General features: G+C 63.2%; 3 protein-coding genes across 10 annotated transcripts in view; all 3 read right to left on the bottom strand.

The window, feature by feature from the left end:
* Positions 1 to 786: 786 nt before the first annotated feature.
* On the bottom strand, positions 787 to 7,531 carry GMPPA (GDP-mannose pyrophosphorylase A). Of its 4 annotated transcripts, none has more exons than XM_062192577.1 (13): positions 7,438 to 7,531; positions 6,534 to 6,597; positions 6,332 to 6,429; positions 5,051 to 5,154; positions 4,661 to 4,847; positions 4,252 to 4,311; positions 3,330 to 3,460; positions 2,305 to 2,439; positions 2,091 to 2,188; positions 1,906 to 1,952; positions 1,617 to 1,709; positions 1,320 to 1,488; positions 787 to 1,095 (listed from the first exon to the last, which is right to left on the bottom strand). In XM_062192577.1, exons 2-13 carry the CDS (start codon positions 6,571 to 6,573, stop codon positions 995 to 997), a joined length of 1,263 nt encoding a protein of 420 aa, XP_062048561.1. In that variant the 5' UTR covers positions 6,574 to 6,597; positions 7,438 to 7,531; the 3' UTR covers positions 787 to 994. The 4 variants fall into 4 exon arrangements, with proteins under 4 accessions (XP_062048561.1, XP_062048581.1, XP_062048553.1 ...); XM_062192597.1 differs by having other exon boundaries at positions 6,534 to 6,591; positions 7,438 to 7,529; XM_062192569.1 differs by lacking the exon at positions 7,438 to 7,531 and adding an exon at positions 7,158 to 7,431.
* A 162-nt stretch (positions 7,532 to 7,693) lies between these two features.
* SPEGNB (SPEG neighbor) lies at positions 7,694 to 9,773 on the bottom strand. The gene is given in 10 exon segments (XM_062197193.1): positions 7,694 to 7,711; positions 7,964 to 8,091; positions 8,159 to 8,282; positions 8,284 to 8,335; positions 8,436 to 8,511; positions 8,514 to 8,571; positions 8,907 to 8,961; positions 9,075 to 9,207; positions 9,210 to 9,435; positions 9,654 to 9,773. Coding segments are annotated over 10 exon segments (990 nt in total).
* A 1,958-nt stretch (positions 9,774 to 11,731) lies between these two features.
* Positions 11,732 to 21,990, bottom strand: part of SPEG (striated muscle enriched protein kinase) — a 54,002-nt gene continuing 43,743 nt past the window's right edge. For all 5 annotated transcript variants that reach the window (XM_062192554.1, XM_062192486.1, XM_062192495.1 and 2 more), the window contains 12 exons: positions 19,928 to 21,902; positions 19,574 to 19,705; positions 16,910 to 17,026; positions 16,600 to 16,767; positions 16,359 to 16,481; positions 16,048 to 16,215; positions 15,360 to 15,948; positions 14,719 to 14,958; positions 14,402 to 14,625; positions 13,503 to 13,578; positions 13,132 to 13,281; positions 11,732 to 12,796 (listed from right to left, as the gene is read on the bottom strand). In XM_062192554.1, the coding sequence (XP_062048538.1) occupies positions 12,604 to 12,796; positions 13,132 to 13,281; positions 13,503 to 13,578; positions 14,402 to 14,625; positions 14,719 to 14,958; positions 15,360 to 15,948; positions 16,048 to 16,215; positions 16,359 to 16,481; positions 16,600 to 16,767; positions 16,910 to 17,026; positions 19,574 to 19,705; positions 19,928 to 21,902 (4,155 nt within the window). In that variant the 3' untranslated portion in view covers positions 11,732 to 12,603. The remainder of the gene's footprint in view (positions 12,797 to 13,131; positions 13,282 to 13,502; positions 13,579 to 14,401; positions 14,626 to 14,718; positions 14,959 to 15,359; positions 15,949 to 16,047; positions 16,216 to 16,358; positions 16,482 to 16,599; positions 16,768 to 16,909; positions 17,027 to 19,573; positions 19,706 to 19,927; positions 21,903 to 21,990) is intronic.

The raw sequence follows: 21,990 nt of genomic DNA, 5'->3' as shown, positions 1-21,990 counted from the left end.
CTGCTGCCAAGACCCCCTCCTCCCTCGCACCCACGCCCTGCTCCCCCCATTCTCTTCGGGTAATTAGATTCCTCTCAATTAGCAGATTACGATCATTACCAGCTCATCTGGCAACAGCTCGGCACCCACAGCTGGGGAAAGGGGGGACCAAGAGGGGCACACGAGGGTCACGGGCGACAGGAGAGGGCTGGGAGCTGCCACAGGGCAGCCACAGGGCGCCCCCCACCTCTCCCCAACACACACAGTGCTTCCTGAGATTGCGTGGCTCAGGCCCACCCTGCCTGCCAGGGAAGTGGGAGAGGGAGAGACACACACATGAGGCCTCTGGCGGGGGCGAAACCCCCAGCCTGCTAACAGCCAGGCTGGGAGCAGATGGAACTGGCAAAGCACAGAACGGGCCAGGGCTGGGCAGGAACTGGGAGTGGCTGCGGGTGATCAGCCCCTGGGCGCCCCCCCCCCCCCCCCACTCCCACCCCACCATCAGCCCCTGTGCCCACTGGCCAACTGAAACCCTAAATCCTTAACCTTTGCTTTGGAACTCTGATGCTCAGGAGCCTGAGCCAGGAAAATGGGGGTGAAAGGGGGGCTTCCCCCACCCCTAAGCAGGCCAGGCAGCCTGGGGGGGTCTTGCTCAGAGCAGTGAGAGAGGCTGAGGCAGTGGGAGGGGGAGGTTTACCAGGGCTCAAAATTCATTATTCATGAGCCTGCAGCAATGACTCCAATTTAAATGCTAATGTGGGGGGGCCTGACTCAGCCGCCCCCCTTCGGCCTCCACCCCCAGCCCAGGCACAAGCGGAGTCCGTGCTGGCTCCAGGTTCACCAGGGTTTATTAGGGAGTGAGGAGGGAGGCCAGGAGCCCTGGCCACCCCCACTGCTCCCGGTCTGGGAAGATCCTGCCTGGCTTCCTCGTGTCCTCTCTGGGTAGACACCAGCCAAGCAGGCAGCAGCCTCCAAGGGGGTGGGTTGGAGCTGGGGGGCCTCGTGGCAGCCCCCATCAGAGGATGATCTGGTTGGTGAAGCTGCGGCTCAGCTCCTTGTGTGGCAGAACGATGGAGTTCAGGATGAGCACCTCGGCAGGGATCCGGACACGGCAGCCTGCAGTATGGACAGTGACCAGGCGCCGGGGCGAGGTCAGGGAAGGGGAGGTAGACAGGGAGCTGGAGGAGGGGGGCAGGCCTGCTGCGCCAGGGCCTCATACACGGTAGGTGCCAGGTCAGTGTGTGCTGGACAAGACACACGTAGACGAACCAGCGCCCACGACAGGCCTCTGCCCCTACCTGTGGCAGGTTCTCCCAGCCCTCACCCCCAAGAACCCCTACCCAGGATGGTGATGGCAGGCAGCAGCTTCCCGTCCTTGAAGAGGCTCTCGCTGTCCATGCGGGCTCGGGGGTCATTGGGGTTGGGGTCATTGGGTGTCCCCTCCACGCGAGCCCAGCGCCCCACAGTGCTCCCCCAGCCGACGATGCTATGTAGGACACACGTGTGCTCCTGCCAAATGGACGGGGTGGGGGTGAGTGGAGGGGAGCAGAGAGACAGGAGGGCACGTGATGGGGCGGGATGCAGATTCCAGGGGGCTTCACCCTGCTCTGTTCTGGGGAGGACGGCGGGGTGCACACCTGCAGTGTGGCTCCGTGCAGGACGATGCTCTCGCGGAGCCGCACACCCTCGCCCACGGTCACCCCCTTCCCGATGGAGACGTTGGGGCCAAGCTGTGGAGAAGAGCACATGCTATGGGCCTCGGGCATGCCCAGGTCCAGTCCCCTCCAGGGACAGACAAGGAGGCCCAGCCACACAGCCGCTGGTGACAAAGCAGAGAGACTGGCGGCCCGAGCTCCAGCCGTCTCTGTGCCGGCCACCGGTCCTGATAACCCCCATTTCTCTCCCTGGGCTGGGCCCACCACTTACCACAGCCGAGGGGGCGACCTTAGCCGTGGGGTGGATGTAAACGTTCCCTAGAAGCAGAAGAGAGCACCTGGGCGCCAGCACCCCAAGGCCTGTCCGCATCTGGGAGCAGCAGGGATGGAGACCGCCGCTGGACCTCAGCTGCAGTCAAGGCTCAGAGGGCCGAGGGGGCTGGGCGGGGTGGGTACCTCGGATTCGCGGGCCCCCCGGGCTATGCTTGGCTAGCCTCTCTGGGTGAGTGATCTGGTAGCGGCCTAGATAGAGGCGGGAGGCGTAGAGGGCTGAGCTGTGGGCCGAAAGGGAGCAAAGAAAGGGCTCAGGATCCAGCGGGGCCTGTGCCCCGACCCCAGAGTCTCAACTCCCAGGGGCCGCGGACCCCTCTTCCCTCTCTCCCCCACGTACCCCGCAGACTTGATCTGGCTCCAGATGCCCTCGGTGAGGTGCACGTAGATCTGGCCCTGCCCCGCCAGCGCAGAGAACACATCCTGCTCCAGGCGGATGGTGCCTGCCCCGGGCCACGAGCCTGGGGAATCCTCCCTGTGCAGTGGCAGGGTGCGCACATCACTTTCCTGGTGAAGCCCCGGCTCCCAGGGATGGGTGGCTGAGGGTCTCCCCCACCTCGGCAGGTCTGATCAAGCCCTCTCTAAAGGGCTCTCACATCCCAGGCACCCCCAGTGCCCACCCCAGCTTGGAGGGCTATCACAGGAACTCCCCCAGGATAGACCCACTACCCATCCTGGCCCCCAGCCGTCCCCCCACAATCCCGTTTCATACTCTTCCCCCCCAGCTACCCTCCCCTCCTCAGATGGAATGAAACACACAGACTCACCCCAAAGCAAGGCAGCTGGTGAGGGCAGAGACAGTCACAGAGAGAGGGGGGAAGAGAGAGAGAGAGAGAGAGAGAGATGGTAGTGATGCCAGCTCAGCAGAAACAGAGACAGAGCAGCCAGGAGAGACGGAGAGAGAAGCAGAGACATGATGGCCATGAGTGAATGAGGCGTGAGATGGGGGGGGGGGGGGGCAGGAGCTCCACAGAAGGGGACAAGCCTGGGTGGTGGCGCACACGGCTCTGGGGCGCTATCTGCCAGGGGCGCCTCAGCCTGAGTGTGTGTGTGTGTGTGTGTCTGCGCTCGAGAGTGTGTTTGCCCAAGTGTGCACGGCCGTCTGTTCTGTAAGACATCCCTGGGACGCACAGGGCTCGAGAGCAATGGACCGGAAGGGGGGTGGGCAGCGGCAGAGGAGGAGCTGGGATGGATAAAGAAGAGGGACAGAATGAGGTTAGAAGGGGAGGGACTCGGAGGCTGGGCTCGAGATGATGGGGAGAAGGAGCAGGGAGGAGGCGGCGATGGAGCCTGCAGAGACGGGGCGGGGGGGGGGTCTGTGCCTGGGGGTACTCGGGGGTCACAGGGCCATGCGGCCTGCCTCACAGTTGCCCATCCTGCTGGTTACGCTGGAAGACATCACGAAGCGGCTTCAGGGCTTCCGGGGAGAAGAGATAGATGCCACAGTTGATGATGTCACTGATAAACGTGCTGGGTTTCTCCACATAGTGCAGGACCTAAGGACAGAGCCGGCGGGGTTGGGTGGCGGAGGGGACGGCAGCGGATCTGCTGCCAGCGTGCACCCTGCCACTGCCTGGCTACAAACCCTCGGATGACTGCCGTTCACCTTCACCTTCAAGATAAGTCCGAACGCCACGCCTTTCCCTGCTTCCCCTCCCCACCTCCCGGCACTGTCAGAGCTCAGCTCCGCGCCCTCGCCTGCCTGTGCCCGGTGTGCCTTTTTCCATTGCTTTGTCTGGAAAACCCAGTCGACAGCCTCGCTTCCCTTTGGGTCCTCTCCTGCACGCCCGGCCCCTGGCCACACCTCGCCCGTAGCACGGTGTCGTTCGCAAGGCTGGCTTTGGACTCTGTCTCTCCACTGCCGGAGGGCTCCTGAGAGTTAGGAATCGAGCCTTCGTGGCCTCCACAGCTGTGTACACCCTGTGTCGCTTCCTGCCCCCGTGCCTTTGTACCTGCGGCTCCCTCTGCCTGCGCTGCCTTCCTGCCTCCTCCTCCATTGAACTCAGCTCAGACCTGGCTTCCTCCAGGAAGCCCTCCCTGTCTCCATCTGGGCAAGGCTGGGTTGGCCCCCTCTTGTGTTCCCGCTGCCCCCTCTGTAGACATTTATGAGAGCGTCACACCAGCAGAAGTGATCTCTTCTGCTTTCTCCCTAGGTCTCTCTTTAGGCGGTGACCAGTGAGGGGCCAGACACGGGCCGCCGCTCAGAGTTCCTGTCTGCTCTGGAGGCGTGGGGTGGAGGGATGACAATACCCAGACAGGGCCCCTCCCGGTCCCTCTCTGCTCCCACCTCATGCGTCTGTGGGTTCTCAACGATGCAGCCGTAGTTGAGGGACTGTGTCCTGTTGGCCTGAAAGACAGATACACCGGAGACGGTGACCCGCCAGCCCCGGGGCAGCCACGTCTGTTTTCCTGTTCCGTCTCTCCCTCCCCTGTGGCACCTGGCACGCAGCTCCACGGTGCTGCCACTGACAGGTCTTTGGCATGGGTGACAACTGACAGCTGCCCTCCCCCTCCCACGTCGGAGCAGTCGAAGGACTGGGGTCACCAGCGCCACCTCTGTTACTGCTGGGGCCCTGTGTCGCCCTGCTGACGCCACTCTGCCCACGGCAACCGCCAGGCCTGCCCCTCCCTCCCTGACACCTGCATTCCAAGAAGCGCTCTGGATCCGCACCCTTCACGCTCACTAGCCCCCTCACCGTGGTGCCAAGGAGCAAGAACGGGTGGCGTTGGCGTCTGTGGGCATCCAACATAGCGTTCAAGGGGAAGTCGGAGCAGACGTCAGCATTGAGCACGAAGAATGCCTCCGGGCCTCCAGCCAGGATCTGGTCCCGGAAATGGTAGAGACCACCTCCTGTGCCCAGGGGGGCAAACTCCTGCAGGTACCTGTCCCCAGGGAGCCCAGCTTAGTGAGGCCCCAGGGGAAGACACCCTGAGTCAGAACCCTGACCCTACTCGGTTCCCCGGAATAGCCCTGCCCAAGGCCCAGAGTCAGATCAGCCCACGAGAGACTCTTCCCAGCATGAGACGGTGGGCTCTGGCCAGTGCTGGAGACCTCAGAGAGCTAGGGCAGCCCACCCCCAAGGCACCTGATTGGAAGGTGGAACTCCTGCTGGGCAGCCTCTAGGAACTGGGTCAGGGCCTCATCAGGTTGGTAGAAGCCAATGAGCAGAATCTCCTGCATCCCCGGGACCTGAAGACAAGGGAGGAAGCTGGGAGAAGCAGCAGCTGGCAGAGGGAATGCTGGGGGGACGCCCGGTGCTGGCCCAGAGACCCCAGTCCAAGCTGTGGGGGCCCCGGGCACACTGTACCACTCCGGCCCGTTTTCTCTGGACAATGAGGAAGTTTCGGCCCTGATTTTTCAACCCTTTCCTGTTCCACTCACCTGAACTGGGACTCAACCTAAGAAAGACTCTGCCTAGCTACTCATTTTCCTACCATTTTTATTATCTGTCAAGCTTAGACAAGCTTGAGACTGGCATGAGGGTCACTGACCCCGAGGGGTCCTGGGAAGGACTTTACAAATAGCTTTGCCTATCCACACACACCCATTTTACAGATAAGGAAGCTAAGGCTCAAAAGAGGGTGAGAAATTCGCTCCAGGCCTCACAGCGGAGACTCGATTCAACCCAAAATTTGCTTGTCCTAACAGCAAAGGCAACAAAGAAACGAGCTCCCCGTGAGCAAAGGCGTGACTTCTGTGCCTTATTACCACGAAGGGTTCCCATGCTAGGGTTTTATTTTATTTATTTTTTTGTCAACTTGACATTTTATTTACTACTTTCCATGCTATGGCTTTAATGGTCTCTAAAGGGCTGACGTTTGGTACAGCAGTGAAGTCGCCACTTGGGACACCTGGTTCGAGTCCCAGCGTCTCTGCTTCTGATCCAGCTTCCTGCTCACGCATGCCCTGAGAGGCAGCAGGTGATGGCTCAAGTACTTGGGTCCCTGCCACCCATGTGGGAGACCTGGATGGAGTTCCAACTCCTGGCTTCAGCCTAGCTCAGCCCTGGTTAGTGCAGACATTTGAGGGAGTGAACCAGTGGATGGAAGATCTGTCTCTCTATGTCTGCCTTTCAAATAAAAGTGCAAATAAATAAACTTTAAAAAAATAGTCTCTAATATCCCTGCCTGGTCTCATATTCCATGGTGTAAAAATAAGCATGAAATTGGAGAAGGAGGGGCCAGAATGAGAGATGGAATAAGGAGAGGGAAGGGCAGGTGCACCGCACAACTTGAGGGGGCGCCATTCACACGGTCACCTGTGAATGACGGCCCTGTGGACAGACAGCGTGGTTGGGAAAGGGGGAAGCCTGGCATGAAGGAGATGAGCAGGAAGTGAGGTGAGGAAGGAGAGCCGGTGGGGTTACCTGGGCACAGGCCTCAATATGGTGCTGAATCATGGGGACTCCGGCCACAGGAAACAGGGGTTTGGGCACCTCAAAGGACAAAGGCCTGAAACGGGTGCCTAGGAGAGGAGAGAGGGGCACATCTGAGCCTCCTGTCGCCCTCTGCCCCCACCCACTCCTCCACTCCAGCCCAACCTCCACCCCCCAGGCCCCAGGCCCTCACCCTTTTGAGGGCCTCCAATCAGGATCACGGCCTTGAGCATGGCGGTGCTTGCTGCTACCTAAACCTCAAATCCCAACAGAGAACGCAGGCTCCGGTCACACCCCCGTCCAAACCGTCACCCCCAAATACACACAGCAGCCTTCTCCCAGGATGTAAACCCCAAGTTTGACACAATCCCTCCCTGGACAGCACTTCCCAAATCCCACACATTTCCAACTCACTCCCACCGGGCTTCAAACTCACAGTGAGCGGCCCCCCCCCATTCTGAAATTCACACTGCACAAGTTGATCCCTAACAGACTTCCCTCTGGCCGTGAACAAATTCGGCAAACTCGGGAATTAGTGGCACAGACCCCTTCTCAGATCCCAAACTGACCCCCTGCTCCTTCTGATATCAATCCTTGAATCTCAGCAGCGATCTGCGACTACTGAACCGCGAGCCCCGAGTCCCCGATATTTCACTGCAACTCTAACGTGAACCCCCAGTACCGAGCAACACTGATCTGCATTCGCTGAGCCCCCAGTCCTAGCAAAAGCTCTGCATGCGTGCGCTGAACACGAAGCCTAACAGGCTCAGTTCCAAATCCAGCCAGGTTCCCTTGGCATCCCGAACACTGGACCTACCAACCCCTCTCGTGCCAACACTGGTGACCGCTGCTCAGTCCCTGGATTCGGAGGGCTGCCTGCTGACCCTCTGAACCCCACAACCGTCAACAAAATTGAGTCTCTGGTAGCAAGGGTTTGCGGGAAGAACACAGGGGCGGACGCGCAGAGGAGCAGGCAGGACCCCCGCGCGAGCCCGCCCTCCGCCTGGGGGCCGTCGGCTGCTCCTTCCCCTCCTACCGCCCCTCCGCCAGCTCGCTTTGCCCCTAGCACCCCTTATTCCAGCTCTGCCGCTCGCTACCGTAGCTCCTTCCGCGCACGTGTCTTCTCGCTACTCGCGAGACCTCTTCCGCAGGGTCTGCCGGGAATTGTAGTTCTGAAGCTGTTTCCCATCCCTTTCCAACTTCACGAGAAAGAATCTGTGCACGTGGCCAAGGGATGGGAGGGGCGGGCCTGAATGAGCAGTGCGGCCTGAGAAGCAGGAGGTGGAACCCTAAGACTGGGACCCCAGGGGTCCGGGAATGGGCCCACGACAGCGACCGACGGGGGACACTGGGTCACGGGGAAAAGTCGGACTACAGAGGGTGTGGACAGTGCGGGAGGGGCGTGGCCTCTAGTGGGAGGGGCTTGAGGTATCAGGACTGGGGACTGTAAGGGGTGTGCCCAAGTGAGAGGGGAGTGGCCTCTAGTGGGAGGGGCTTGATGTCCCGAAGGACTGGAACGAACAGGGGTGTGTGGCCAGGCTGGGAGGGGCGGAGCCTCTAGGGGCGGAGCAGAAGGCGGAGTCGCAGGCTCCCTGGCCCGGCCGCCTGGAAAGAGGGTCTCACCGTGGGAGAAAGCCCGCCTCGGATGAACGGTCTGCGAGATGGGGCGCTGGTCTGGGCGTCCCCGCACTGCCCTCTGACCCAGCACTCCGTGACTTTGTAGAGTGGAGTGCGGGCGCGGGACGGCGATGCTAAGGAACAGAACAGACCTTGAGGGTCCGGGACAGCAATCCGATTGCACAGGACGGTCCCACCCACCACTGAGCGTGGGGCAGGGGCGAAAAGGTCCCTTTGAGGCCACGTCCACGCGGGCGAAGCTCTGGGCCGTGCCCAAGCTGTTCTCCGCGTACACCTCGTGCTTGCCGCCGACCTGGGGCGTGGCCCCGGCGGATGGTCAGCGACGTCGTGGCGCTGCCTGGCGCGAGCGCCACCCTGGGGGCCAGCAGCGTCCTGCGGCTCCCCGTTCCCCAGCCGAGCCGACTAGTTCCTGGGCCCAGGCCTTTCCCTGGCCGCAGGTCCGAGCGCTCTCCCGTCGTCTTCCTCCTCCACGCCCAGGTCCCCGTCCTTGGTCCAGGCCACGTCGGGCTCTGGCTTGCTCAGAATCTCCGCGCCAGTGTCTCCGCGGTGCCTTTGTGTGCCTTGGTGCTGCTGGGGCCCTTTTGAACTTTTCGCTGGGCCCAGGGGAAGGGGAGGGGAAGGAGACCCCGAGAAGGACCTGCCGATGAGGTCATCACCTCCCCAGGGCCATCAACTCTCCAGCTGACTCCAGCCCTGAGTGTGGCGCTGGGCGAGGCACCAGATTCTGGTTTCATCCTGTCAGTTTCAATGGCTTCGGGGGTCCAGTAGTGAGGATCAAAGGAGATGGGGAGGTGGGCTCCTGGGAATGCCGACGCCTCCCCCTGGCTGCCCTGGGTTGGGAACCAGAAAACTCGCACCCTGGCCCTGCCCCTCCCCAGCCGTGTGACCTTGGGGCCCAGGAGTCGCCCGATCCAAGCCCACCGCTGACTTCCCAGTTGCCGAGATCGGGAGGGAAGAGCGCGGCCGTGCGCCCCAGGCCGTACCTGCGCCAGAGCCGGCCAGAGCCCTGTTCTGAGCCGGCTACGCCCAGCGGCGACCGCGCGCGGCTGCCTGGGGCTGCGGACGCCCGCGCGGAGCTGCCACCGGGCACCGGTACCTTCTACGAGGAGGCGCGCACCAGCCGAGCGGGTTGGGGATGTCGATGCTGCACTGGCCCAGCTCTGCCAGCTTGCCGTCGCGCACCACCAGTGCCGCCACCTCGTTAAGGTCCGCGGAGACCTAGCGATACCGCGCAGCTCCTTGCCGCCCTGGCTCCAGAACTGGTGCGGGAAGGCCGGAACGTCGCCAGTCGACTTGGCCGCGCTGCCCGCGATCATCACCAGGCCTTTTAGCGGCCGCAGCTCCCGCGGCCGGCCCTTCTCGCACAGCTCCCTCTGAGACCTAGGCGTGGTGGGATCAGGCCCAGGACCCCCACCACCCAGCTCCCGCCCGTCCACACACCGGGCCCCGCCGGCCCCCTGAGCCCACCAGACCCTTTATGTGGGGATGGGCAGGAACTGTGTACCCTGATAAAATGACCCACTCTTGCTGGTCACCCTTTCAACCTCAGTAACTGCTCTCCGCTAAATCCAGTGACTCAGCTGGTTCCCGACACTGTGCTCAGCATCCCCACTGCCCAATATAGGAATGGGTTTTTCTACCCCTTCCTTTCTCAGAGCTCACACGGGTCCCCCACCTGTGGCACCCGTAAAGGGCCTGGATGCAAAAGCTGCGCTCTGCACCTTGGGTGGTTGACATCCAGGGTACATCCTCGAGGGGGGCTGCTGAGCCTTTTGGCAGAGGCTGCTTTGGACATCCGGGGTTTGAACGACAAACGGGGGAGTCCAGGCTGTAACAGAGGCCCCAAGCCTCTGCCCTTCCCTGCCTGTTCAGGACATCCCAGCGGGTACAGGAGTGTCCGGAGTTTCCCTGAGGTTGGGACTCACGGTGGAAGGGCTGACTTTGGGTCTTCAGTTGGCTGGCTGGGTGGCAGGTGGCATAGAACCTTCCAGGTGGGACTGCAGGAGTTTGGGCTGGTGCTCAGAGTGAGGCCCTGGTTTTACACATCTCTGTCCACAAGCTCCCTGAGACCCTAGCTTCCCACCCCCCATCCAAGCCAACTCCTCATTGGATCTGAGGATGATTGGGATACTGGCTCAGTGAGGGAAACCCCAGCGGCCCCGGGTGCACCTCAGGTCAGTGTCTTGAGAGCTGGACAGCTGGATGAGGCCCCGTCCCTTCGCAGGTCAGGGTTGTCCAACTGCCTCCTGGCAGCACCAGTCCCTAGCCCACAAGAGTCAGCTCACCGATGGGGCAGCTCTGCAACATGCCCTTCCCCCAACATGCCACTTCAGGGGGTGCCGGGGCTTGTGGGGGTGTCCCTGAATGAAGCCAGAGTAGCCTCAAGGTCTTCAAGGTCCATCCAGCCAATCATGATAGGGCCACGTGGCACGCCTTCCTCTCCCCACCCACCCTACTCCACCCAGGATTGCCATTTCTGCCACTGCGCCCCCCTGGCGGCAGCTTGAGGTTAAACCAAGAGGGGACGGGAAAGAGCCATGAGAACAGTAGCCCTCCATCCCCTCTCATTCCCTCCACGAGACCTAGAAGGGTCTGAGGGATGTGTACTGTCCCTGGAGATGAGCACTGCCGCTGACTCCCCAGCCCCCCATCTGCCCAAGCATTTTTCGGGGGGCATAGACTGGTGCATAGGAGCAACAGACTGCTGGGGGTGGGGAACGGGGTTTCAGTGGCCCCCAGTAGGAGCAGCACCTGCATCCTCTGTGACTACCCGCCCAGGTGTGCAGCACTGTCACCTTTTGATCAGAGCCATTTTGACACAGCACTGCTGCCATAAATCACCTTTGCTCCTGCTGGTTTGGAACAAGCAGTTCACATGCCATTTCCAATGGAGATGGGAAGGGAGCTCAAGACAGAGGGGAGAGGAATTTTACCATTTATCAAGATATGCGCTCAGGCACCTCATTTTTATATGAAAACACTTGCAGTGTGGAGGGGCTTGGAGGTTCTCCCGGGCAAACTGTGTATCTCCATCACTGACATGACAGGTGGGCGAGGTGTCTCCCTCATCCCTTCCAGCTGGCTTTAGTATCCCATTACTCTACGATGATAGGGCTTGCCTCTCCACTGTGGTTCTGAGAAACCAGAGAGGCTGGTCAGGGCAAAGCATTGTTTAAGCTAGAGCCAAGGGGCCCCTCTGCCTCCACTGGTAACTCACCAGTGCCCACTCTTGGCTGCTGGCCGGAGGCTTTGTTCCTTTCACTTTGCAAGGAGAGAGTGTGCAAGGAGTGTGTTGTGTGTGGAGGGGCATGGTCCCCCCTAGACACTTGGAGACCTGCCCCCTCTCCCGTCCCGCTCTAGAGTCCAGCAGCTCAGTTCTAGGACCCAGAGACCATTTGGGTAATGGCCAAAGTGAGGATGCCTTAGCACCCAGCGGATGCCCTCACTTACCTTGGGGACAAGAAGGTCCAAGCTGATGTGGCCCTCAGTCCCTGGCAAACACCAGACACGGTCGTCCCTGGCACGCACACATCCGTGCGGTGGGCTCTGACCTGAGCCAACACCGAGGGGGTGGGGCTTGGCCTGTCCTGGTTCCTCCAGCAGCTCTTCCGCCACCAGGTGTCAGCTGCTATGCCACCGGCTGCGTGTGAGCACGCCTCGGCTCCGAGCAGCCCAGAGAGGGCTGACTGTCCCGTCCCTGGGGCTCACATCCACCCAGTCCTCCCTCCCCAGACACCACGCAGGTCCTGCGGCTTGCTGTTTTTATTCTCCTTGTGACAGACAGACAGAGAGCTGCAGAGACAGCTGGATGGCGGCGGGGGCAGGGCGGGGGAGGAAGGGCAGGACAACACGGGCCACTGGGATTGGATGGAAGGGAAAACTTCATGAAAGTCAATAAATAAATAAATACGAATGGGAAGAAGGGCAAAGGCCATGGAGGGGTGGTGGGGACATCCTCGGGCCGGCAGGGTGCCCAAAGCTGCATCCACGGCCCAGGACGAGAGATCCAGGCGGAGGGGCCACTTGCCCCGGCCCTCTGTGTCTTCACTTTCGGGGATGCCTGCAGCTGGCCCACCTGCCCCTACCCGAGGCCCCTCTCCTCACCCACCTTCCCACCCTCACATCCTGGCTCTGGCTTCCTGGCACCATCTCTGTGTCCTGCGCCCTGCTCCATCCATACTTGCTGCCAGCCCGCTGCCCTGATACCTGGGCCCCCTCCTCTTGCTCCTCTCCGGCCTTGTCCGCCCTCCCTGGTTCTCCCTGAGATGCACTGCCTGCCCCTCCACCCCTGGAGCCCTCCTGGAGTCTTCCCCCCCTCCCCCTCCGTGTCTTTTCCTCTTCACCTTCCATTCCCTTCTTGCCCCTCTTCCTGTTCCCTCCCCTGCCCAGCCTGGCCAATGGGTCTTCTGCTGTGGCTCTGACCAGGGGTGGCATCAGGCCACAGCCCTGGGGGCCTCTGTCCCCCCAGGTGCAGGTCCGTGAGGTAATAGCCTGGCCAGAGGCTGCTGCTGGTGGTATTCCGGCTCAGCGTGGGCCCTGGAATGTCCCGCGGCGTGGGTGGGGAAGCCCGAGTGGGAGCCCCAGGCTGGGCTGTGGTCCGTGCCTCTTGCTCGCTCGCTCCCTCGCTAGGGGCTGCCAGGGTAGGATCGGAGCAGCACCTTGTGGCGGGTGGCGGCCTCGGCCCGGCGGCGCCGCTGCTCGCCCAGGAATTCCTTGAGCCGGTTGGTGGTGAACGTGAGCGTCTGGCGGCGCAGCTTCATCAGGTAGGCGTCCTGCAGCCAGGGGTGGGCCAGGCAGTCCTGCAGGGAGGGCCGGCTCCTGCCAGGCACAGCCAGGGCGGTGAGCCTGGAGGCCGGGCTCCCGGAGCAGGTGGGCTCTGTGCTTCCACAGCCCCGCCTCCCAATCCTCCACCCAGCCCTACAGCACAATCTGGGGCAGCTGGAGCTCAGGTTCCCGCCTTCTGCAATGGGGATGGTGCTTCTGCCCATGCTCGGGCTGTTACCAGCTTTGCACGGCAGGTCTCAGGGCCACCAAGCAGAAGCAGCAGCAGCGTGTTAGTGGCAGGGGAGAAGTCGGGGCAGCTGGGCACAGGCTGAGCCCAGGCAGTCTGCGGCAGGTAACCTGGGGAGGTTGGCCGGCCAGGGCCCACTCACCAGGGATGTACTGAGAGAACCTTGCGCAAGAAGAGGGTGGCGCTCTGGGATGTGTTGGGGTACAGCTGGAAGGCATCAAAGCGGCCCCCCACAATCCGAGCCTCTGTTTCCTGGGGGTCTGGCTCATAGAAGGGGGAGTGTCCACTGAGCCTGTTGTGCACAAGACAGTTGAGCTGACTTGTGAGACTGAGGGTGAGACTCACCCCCAGGCCTGGGGGACATCAGGGTGGGGGCATCCAGGGGGCAGTGTTACGCAAGGTTTGGGGGGGTTGTGCAGGAAGGCAGGGACATGGGGGCAGAGAATGTGGGCAGAGGGGGGTTCTGGGGCTCTGACATGGGCCAGGGGGTCTGGGCAGGGCCGGGGCACTCACATGATGTAGGTGAGCACACCTGCTCCCCAGATGTCCGTCGCAGAGCCTATGGGATCTCCCTTCACCATCTCAGGAGCTGACAAGAGACAGGGCCATGCTGATCCGGGGGGGGGGGGGGGAGGGCGGGGAGCAGGGAAGGCCCCGGGGCTACAGGAGCAGGACTGGGCCCCGGGCCACCAGACCAAGGATGCAACCGCTCAGCAGGCCCTGGGGGCCAGCATGCAGGACAGAGAGGGCGGCGGTGCCCAGGAGATGTGGGAGGCACTTGAGGAAGTAACCCAGGCACTGTGTGGTGTGGTGCCCAGGAGTCCAGAGAGGCTGCGAACTGGGGGCGCCAGTTCTTGTGATCAGCTCCGAGCCAGGGCGCCCATTCACAAAGAATGCAGCCAACATGGAAGGTGACAGCCTTTGCAATCAGCCGGCTGACCCAGTCCCAGGCCTGGCCCTTCCGGCGGCTGTGGGATGTGGGGTGATTTCCCCTGCCTGCCTGGCTCCCCACTGCCTCATCTGTGAGTGCGGCTCGTAGAGCGACTAAGGAACAGAGCTTCCGAACGCAAGCACTTGGCAGGTAGCTGCTTCCCCGTATTTATATAACATAGTAAGTGGCTCTCCTGTCTTTCCAGTGCTTGCAAATGCTGCCTCTACCATTTATGGCTGTCGAGTTGGACAGCGCAACTTCAGGGTACCTCTGTGGCCCCCTCTGTAGAAAGGGGAGCGGGGGATAATTTCATGCCAAACTGCAGGAATATTGCAAGGGTCATTTGAAAGAGAGTGCACACAGAGGGCTTAGTTCATTGTCTGCACACAGCAAGCACTCCAGTGGGCCAAACCCTGGCTGCTGCTCCTCTGGCCGGGCCCCAACCCCCCCGCCCCCCACGGCCGGCAGCTGGTTGTCTCACCCATGAACTCCAGCGTGCCGGTGCGGTGGCCAAGGGGGCGCAGGGCCTGGGGGTTGTAGGGCTGGGCACTGCCGAAGTCCACGATCTTGAGGGCATTGTCAGGGGCCAGCAGCAGGTTGTCCGGTTTGATGTCCAGGTGTAGTACGTGGCGGCCATGGAGGTAGTCCAGGCCTTGCAGCAGCTGTACCACGTAGGTGGCCACATCATCTTCTGAATACCGGAACCTGGGGTGGGGTGGGGGAGCAGGGACACAGCAGGTGACATCGCAGCCCAGCCTGCCCGATCTCGCGCTCTGCTCCCGCCGAGCCCCCGGCTACCTGTCGCTGAGGCCGCAGAGGAGCTCCCGGTTGCCGCAGCTCTCTGCGATGAGCACGAGGTAGCGAGGGGTGATGTAGGCCTCGTGCAGGGCCATGAGCCGCTCGTGGTGCAGCGTCCGCAGCACTTCGTACTCCTGCAGGACCCGCCGCTTGCCCTCAGCCGCGTAGGGCACAATCTTGGCCACAAACGTTCGGCCTGTGGCATTCTCCCGGCACGCCCGCACGACACCAAAGCGACCCCTGTGTGTGTGGGGGGGACACCACAGGCTCAGGGGGCAGGAGGGGACACTCACATCGCGAGGGCTAAGGGGGCAGCAGGGATTCCTGGGGACAAGAGTTCACCCCTAGGAACCAGGGTTCCAGCTCCACCCGCGCGCCCTAAGGAAACCCCACAACTTTTTCTCTGCTTTCCCATCTGTGAAATGGTGATGGTGCCGCAGGGCCTCGTTCTCAGAGTGTTGGAGACCACATGGTTAACAAGCTCAGGGCAGTGCCGGGCACACCCGAGCACACCCGAGCTCAGTCCAGGCGATGCCCAGAGCTCAGCTCCGTGCCCCAGCCCAGCCTCCCGTTCTCCCCCCACTCCCCACATTCCAGCCCTCTCGCGCCTCGTCCTCCTTCCCGTCCCCAGCCCTGCTTGCCTGGCCTTCTCCTCCAGAAAGGTGTAGGGCTTCTGCGGGAGGCCCTGTCGGAGAGCGGTGCCCTCGGGCCTGGGAGAGCTGGGAGGACCGCCCCCCGGGGAGCCCACCACCTCCTTGGCCGGGCTGAGGCTTCGCACGGTCACCTTGATGGGCTCAGGAGGGGGCTCAGGGGCTGGGGGCTCAGGGGCTGGGGGTGCAGACACAAAGGAAGTGACCATATAGAGCGGAGTACGGGAAGACGCTGGTTTAGCCCCTTGAGGGGTGGGGGCTGGGGTCGGGCTCCCAGCGTCAGGGACTGAAGGCTTGGGCTCACTTGGGGTGACCTGGGTGCTGGATGGAGTGGGCTCTGCTTGCCGGGTGGCCTGCAGGCCCCTGTGCTTTCGTGGTGGGGTTTGGGGTGGTGGACCCGCAGCCTTGAGCGAGGACAAGGTCTGGTTGGGAGAGGTGGGTGCAGATGGGGGGCTGAGAGTGACTGACGGGGGCACTGGGGTAGGGGCCAGTGAGGTAGGAGAGTCAGAAGGCGGGGCCCTGGCTGGCCCTGAGGTAACAGGGGCGTCTTGGTGGACAGCAGACGGCAGAGCTGGAGACTCTAAGAGGAAGCAAAATGACCATCAGGGAATCAGGCACAGGGTGGACCCTGGATTCAGGGTGTCCCTTCCTTTTCCCAAAGCCTCGCCAGCCCACTGACCTTGAGTGCCCCTGATGAGGACCCTCTCGGAAGGGTTGCTGAAGGGCCCCTGCCCGGCACGATTGGCACAGGCCACCCGGAACCTCACGGTCATGCCGACGGGCAGGTGCGTCACGTTGTAGTAACAGTCGGGGATGCCTGAGCTCACGGGGTGCCAAGCAGACTCCCCTGCAGGCAGCAGTGGGGAGCGGATGAGCCCCAAGCCCCCAGGACCACTGAGGAAAGCTGCAGGAGGAGACTTCTGCCCAGAGAGGGCACTCGCCTCCCCAAGCTCCTCTCTCTGCCACCCGCCACCCCATCCTGTCCCTTACCATCCACCCGCCGCTCCAATGTGTACGTGCAAGGGGCCCGGCTGTCTCCCGGCTTCCATAGCACCAGTGCCGTGTCCTGGTAGGTCTGGGGCACCTCTGGAGGAGCCAGCTTCCCTGGGACACCTGGCAGCGAGAGGGCTATAGTCCCAGAGAGCCCCCAACCCCAGCAGAGGGCCCATCACCCTGGGCCCCACCATTTTCCCGTCCCCTCCCCCAGCCCGAGACCCTGCCCCAGGCTCACGGGCCACGGCGACGGTGCAGGAGCTGGTGATGCTGCCTAAGATGTTGGTGGCTGAGCACTCGTAGAGGCCGGCATGGCGCTTGCCCGCTCGGGGGATGCTTAACAGCTGCCGCCCATCTTTGCAGGACACGATGACCACTGAGGGCTCCGAGTGCAGGGACTGCTTGTCTGTGGGCGAGCAGGAGCCAGAGGGGCTGCTGAGTGAGGGGTGCTTGTCTAGGCACTCCCACTGGCCCTCCACCCCAGCATCCCTCAGCCACGTTCAGCCAGGCCCTGGTCTCTCCCAGCCCCTTCTCTGTGACCTCCTTACCTTTCATCCAGGAGATGCGGGGTGCAGGGCAGGCCGCGGGCAGGCAGAGCAGGGTGGCTGCCTCTCCCTCCAGCAGCACCTGGTCCTTGAGTTTGATGTGGAAGACTGGGGGGAAGTCTGGAGGGAGAGCAAAGACTGCCACCTGTCTGCAGGGACCCTGGCTCACTGACCCCTCCCGGGGAGGGAGGAGGTACATGAGCACTGCACAGCTAGCAGGAAGCAGAACGAACATGGAACCCCACGCCGAGCCTCAGTCCTCAGCGAGTTTTCTCTGGAGCCAGCATCACTTTCCTCAGGCCCTTGCTCTGTGCAGAACTTTCTTTCCCTTGCACTAGCCAAGATGCTTGGTAACTCGCTCCTTTGCTTGTAAACCATTTAGGGCAGAGCAGTAAGCAGTCTATAAACCTTTCTTACATAAAATAGTTAGCCATACGGCATGCCAAGAATGGTGAGGACCCTGCAATGTCTACCTGCTCTGGGGTGCCCCAGGGCAAGGGGTGAGGACCAGGACAAAAGAGCGGGCGGCTTGAGCTGAGATGGGCTCGGACAGAGGACGCGCAGTCACAGCATTCAGTCTCAAAGGATCTGGGGGCCGGTGCTGGGGCATAGTGGGTTAAGCCTCCGTCTGCAGTGCCTGCATCCCATACGGGAGCCAGTTCGAGTCCTGACTGCTCTCGAAGGATCTGAAGTCCAGGCACACCGTGGGTGAACCCCAGATGAGCGTCAGCCTCCCTGCCCCTCTTCTCACCCAGGATCTGTGCAGAGGCTCCCAGACCTTCCTCACACTTAGTGGCCAGACCTCTGGCGGGGGGGTGGGGGTGCGGGGCAAGGGACAGACCCTGCAAGACCTTATCATTTACTCGGTCAGCGGCTCCATTTCTGCACACTGAGAACGACAATAATAACCCCAAGCTCAGAGGGCTGCTAGCAGAACTCGGAGGGCTGTGATGTGCTTAGCATGCATCTGACATACAAGAAGTGCTCCTAAGTATTAGTGTTTATTGATGTTGTTATTATGTCCTTGACATGTCCTGCAGAGAGGCCTCAGAGGAAAAGGCTGTTCAGGGAAGCAGAGACGCGGTCTCCAGAGCTGGCTGGGGACTTCGCCTCTGGCAGGGCTGAGGATGGGGCTCCTTAGTGCCACGGGGGTTGGAGCTTTGACCCTGAGAATGACGCTTTAGGAAAATCCCAATATGAACTTGGCCTCTTGGGATGGCGGTTGGCGTGGGGGTGATTTTCACCCAAGAGACCCTGAGAGGCCCAGCTATGCCTGTCTGAAGAACCAGGATGAGTGGAAGTGGGGGTGAGCCATCCAGGAGAGGAGGCAACGTGTCCCCCCGACTTCCCACTGTGCCCGACTGCTCTCCCAGGTGGGGTCACATGCTGAAGCCCCCACAGTATGGCATGAGCATATTTTCACCAGCAGCTGCCTTCAGACCAAGTGCGATTCTGGGTAGGGGGGCGTGGAGGGGAGCCGGGAGGAGAGGTGAAAGGTGGGCCAGGCCAGCTCCGTCAGCTTCAGCCCTGCTCCTCCAGGGCTGTCTCTAGCTGGTAAAGCGGACGTGGGACAGCGGGCAAGGAGGAGGTCAGGAGTCACTGCTGTCTTGGCAGGAAATCAGCTGCACAAGCAAAACAGAGCCGGGAGGGAGGCCCCAGGTGGGAAGGGATCAGCTGTCCCCAGGCCTCTCTCTGCTGGCTGCTCTCCCCGCTCACCCTATCAGCTGGCCTCCCCTCCCTCCAGCTCCCAAGGTCCTGGTCAGGGCCGGCCACCATGCCCTGAAGGCCAGCTGGGCAAGGCTGGAGCCCCCAGGAGACCCGGGAGGATGGGCTGGTGGCTTCTGCAGATCCAGCCTGCAGCCTGGCTGGGTGGCCGGCTCCTCGCCTGCCCCTCAAAGCCTTTGCATGGAGGCCGTTTCAGGTGTGTGTGTGGGGGGGCTGGGTGGCCCCGGAACGCTTGGGAAAGAAACAGACCAAGGCACCCCCCTGCTCCCAGCCCAGCAAAGAGCCCTGCAGGCTGATTTTTGGTGCTGGTGTGTCTCCCTCTGCTGGGACAAGGGGAGCCTGGGAGTGGCGGCAGGTGTTCAGCACTGTAGGGAAATGGAGAACTGAGGGCACAGTCCAGACCGGTTCTCTAGGCTGGGAGAGAAAGTGAATATCTTGGGGTGTACACGCAAGCACTCACACACCTGAAGGGGGTGGGGAGCCCTAGCCTGAGCGCTTTCAAAATTGTGTCGTCACACTAACCATCCAGGGTTTTCCCGCAAGAGATGAGGCCAGACAAAGACAGGCCTAAGTGTGGTGCCCCGAAGCCACCCTGGCACTGGGCTGCCATGGGCCATGCATCCCAACCCCGGCTGCTCTGCTTCCTAGCTCCGAGGCTAGGCAAGCTACTGTGCATCACAGCACTCAGCCTGTTTCCTCGCCTGGAAGAAGATAGGGACCATGATGAGAAGGGGTCCTAAGCTAGGCTGCAGAACTGAAGGAGGCTGCGACTGGGCGGTGCTTATTTGCTGTGCTATTTTTCCTGACTCTAGGCTCCTTCCAGGCTCCACGGAGGCAGCCGCTCCGCTCGGTGCTCAGCCATGACTGCCTGGTGGTGGTGGGGGTCCCGCCCAGCAGCAGCTCCCAAACACCCCCGCCCTGCCCCAGCAGCAGGCCTCTTACCTGACTCACTACGCACGTACGGGTGACCCAAGTCCTCCTGGACGCTGGCAGTCAGGTTTGGCTGGGATAAACCCTTGTCCTTCCGCAGCCGCGAGAGACCCCAGCGGCGCCTGCTGCGGCTTTCGCCTGGAGCTGCGAAGACCCGGGCCCATAAGCACTTGCCCAGCCAGCTCCCAGCTCTCGGCAGCCCTCAGCATCCCCAGCACAGCCTCGACCCTGCCAACCCCACCCTCGGGGCCTCCAACCCCACTGCAGCCGCTTGCTGGTGGGTGTCCCCAGCCCCCACCACTTCCCAGAAGCTCCCTCCAGGGCACCGCACCGGCTTCAACTCTGCACCTGCCTGCCACTCCTCACCTGAGGAGCCCGACGTGGCGCTGGCCTCCGAGCCCAGAGACTCTGCCGAGGGAGTGGCGGCCCCGGCCTGAGCAGCCAGCTGGTTGTGCGGGAGCCCGAGGCGCCGCAGACTCTCGCTCTCGGACGTGGCCCTACGCAGCCGTCCGAAGAGCGGCGTGCTGCGGCCAGACGCGCCGCCCGAGTCCTCGCTGCTGCCGCTGCGCTGCAACCGGCTGGACAGCCGCTCCAGCGTGGAGCTGAGCCTCCTGCGCACCGCCAGCACCGGGGAGCCCCGCGCCGAGCTGCCGCCCTCCGAGCTCTCCCCGTCCCCGCCGCGCGCCTCCCAGGCCGGGTGGCGCTGCGCGGGCGGGGTCCGCCGCAGCCGCTGGGACAGAGACAGCGAGAGGCGGCGCACGAGGCCAGGCTCCCCGACAGCCCTGAGGTCCTGCACGGAGCGCGAGCGCTCGGGCCGTCGCACCAGCTCCAGCGGGGTGCCCGCTGGGCTGGGCCGGTATATGCCGTCTTCCTCCTCGCCCCCGCGGAAGGGGCCGCGCTCCTCCGAGCGCGAGCGGCTCAGCAGCCGCAGCCCCCGCGACAGGGGCGACTCGCGGCTGCGCTTGAACTTGGCCTCGAACACGGCCTCTGATTCTACGTTCTCGATGCTCCCGCTGAGGCTGCTGCCTGGTCTGGGCGGCACCGTGGGGACCGGCGCTTTCTCGATGAGCGCCGAGGGAGCCCCGGCTGAAGGCACGCGCTTCTCGAGGGCTGCCGGGGGCGGGGAGGCCACCCTGGCGAACACGGCCTCGTGGGGCTTGGGCTCGGCAGGAGGCGCGGCAGGGCCCTGCGGGGCGCCCTGAGCGTGGCCGGACAGCTGGAGCGACTGCATGATCTGGGCATACGGCGTGAGGGGCAGCGCTGGGGTTTGCAGGGCCACGGGGGGCTGCGAGGGCTTGGAGACCCTGACTGCTTCGGGCCTGGGCTCTGGGGCCCTCTGGGCAGGCTGGGGTGCTGAGGGCTGGGGCGCATCACTGGGCTCGGTGGCAGAAGGCTCTGCAGGCTTGGGGGCGCCAGATTTAGGGGTGCTGGGCCGCACCGGGCTGGATGGCTGCGCCTCGCTGAGGGCAGACAGGGAGGGGGACTCCTGCAGCCTGCGGGCCCCGAGCCTGGCCACGGGGATTTCGAGCGGCGCCCCCGCGCGGCGGTGCCGACCCCGGGGCTCCGCCTCCCCCTGTGAGAAGCTACTGCTCTTTTGCAGGCCCCGGGTCTCGGGCGGGGGCTGGTGCTGGGGCGCTGCTTCGCTGGAGGCGGCTCGCGCCATTCGGGGGTCCCGGGCACGGCCCCCCAGGCTCTCCAGCAGGGGGCCCCTGAGGCCGCTGACCTTGCCGCCCTCGGGACCTCCGCGCAGCAGCCGCTGGCGCAGAGCCTGCAGCCTCTGGGCGTACTCACCCTCCCCCAGGCCTGCCCGGGCCAGGCGGGTGGCCCCCGGGCTGGGGCTGCGGCGCTGCGGCAGCTCCACAGACGCCGCCTTGTGCAGGCCCCGGCCCGGCTCCCGCGGCCCGGCTCGGGGCAGGGCGCTCTCGGCAGAGCTGCCCCTGCGGAGCTCTCCTCGCCTGGGGCTGGTCCCAGCCGGGGGCTCGAGGCCTGGGGAGGGGAGGGCCTGAGGGCTGGAGACCTCCTCGTCAGGAGCGGGAGCCCTTCCTTGCTCTTGCCAGTCCATGGGGGTGGCCGTAGCCCCAGCCTCTGGGGTCCCCAGGGCCTCATCCTCGGTAGGAATGTCGGTGAGGGACACCCGGGAACCCGAAAACTCCGGCTGCAGGGGGCGTGGCACGGAGGGCAGTTCTTCCAGCTCCTCCTCTTCGGAGTCCGAGGAAGATGAGAGACCCCCGCTGGGGAGTGGCCTGCGAGGCATGGCCACCCACACCCGCTCCGGGGGCGCCCGCAGCAGCTCGGAGATGGGGCGCAGCACCAGGTGGCACTTGTAGCTGATCTGTGAGCGCTGGAGACAGGGTACTAGAGTCAGACTGGAGGGATGTCCACCTGGGGTCGGCCCACTCAGGCCCAGCCCAGAGGTCAGGGAAGAAGGC

Source organism: Lepus europaeus, chromosome 1 (assembly GCF_033115175.1).
Source record: "Lepus europaeus isolate LE1 chromosome 1, mLepTim1.pri, whole genome shotgun sequence".
In the NCBI taxonomy this organism is placed as follows: Eukaryota; Metazoa; Chordata; class Mammalia; order Lagomorpha; family Leporidae; genus Lepus; species Lepus europaeus.
Note: the sequence above shows the minus strand (reverse complement) of the source record. Positions and strands in the feature narration are given on the sequence as shown.

What these genes read in the sequence shown, in the direction of transcription:
- GMPPA (XM_062192577.1), bottom strand. Translation starts at nt 6,573, where the DNA reads ATGCTCAAGGCCGTGATCCTGATTGGAGGCCCTCAAAAGG. An exon ending in GATTGGAGGCCCTCAAAAGG is followed by an intron (nt 6,430 to 6,533) that starts GTGAGGGCCTGG and finishes CTCCTCTCCTAG; the next exon opens with GCACCCGTTTCAGGCCTTTG. An exon ending in GGGGGGCCCGCGAATCCGAG is followed by an intron (nt 1,953 to 2,090) that starts GTACCCACCCCG and finishes TTCTGCTTCTAG; the next exon opens with GGAACGTTTACATCCACCCC.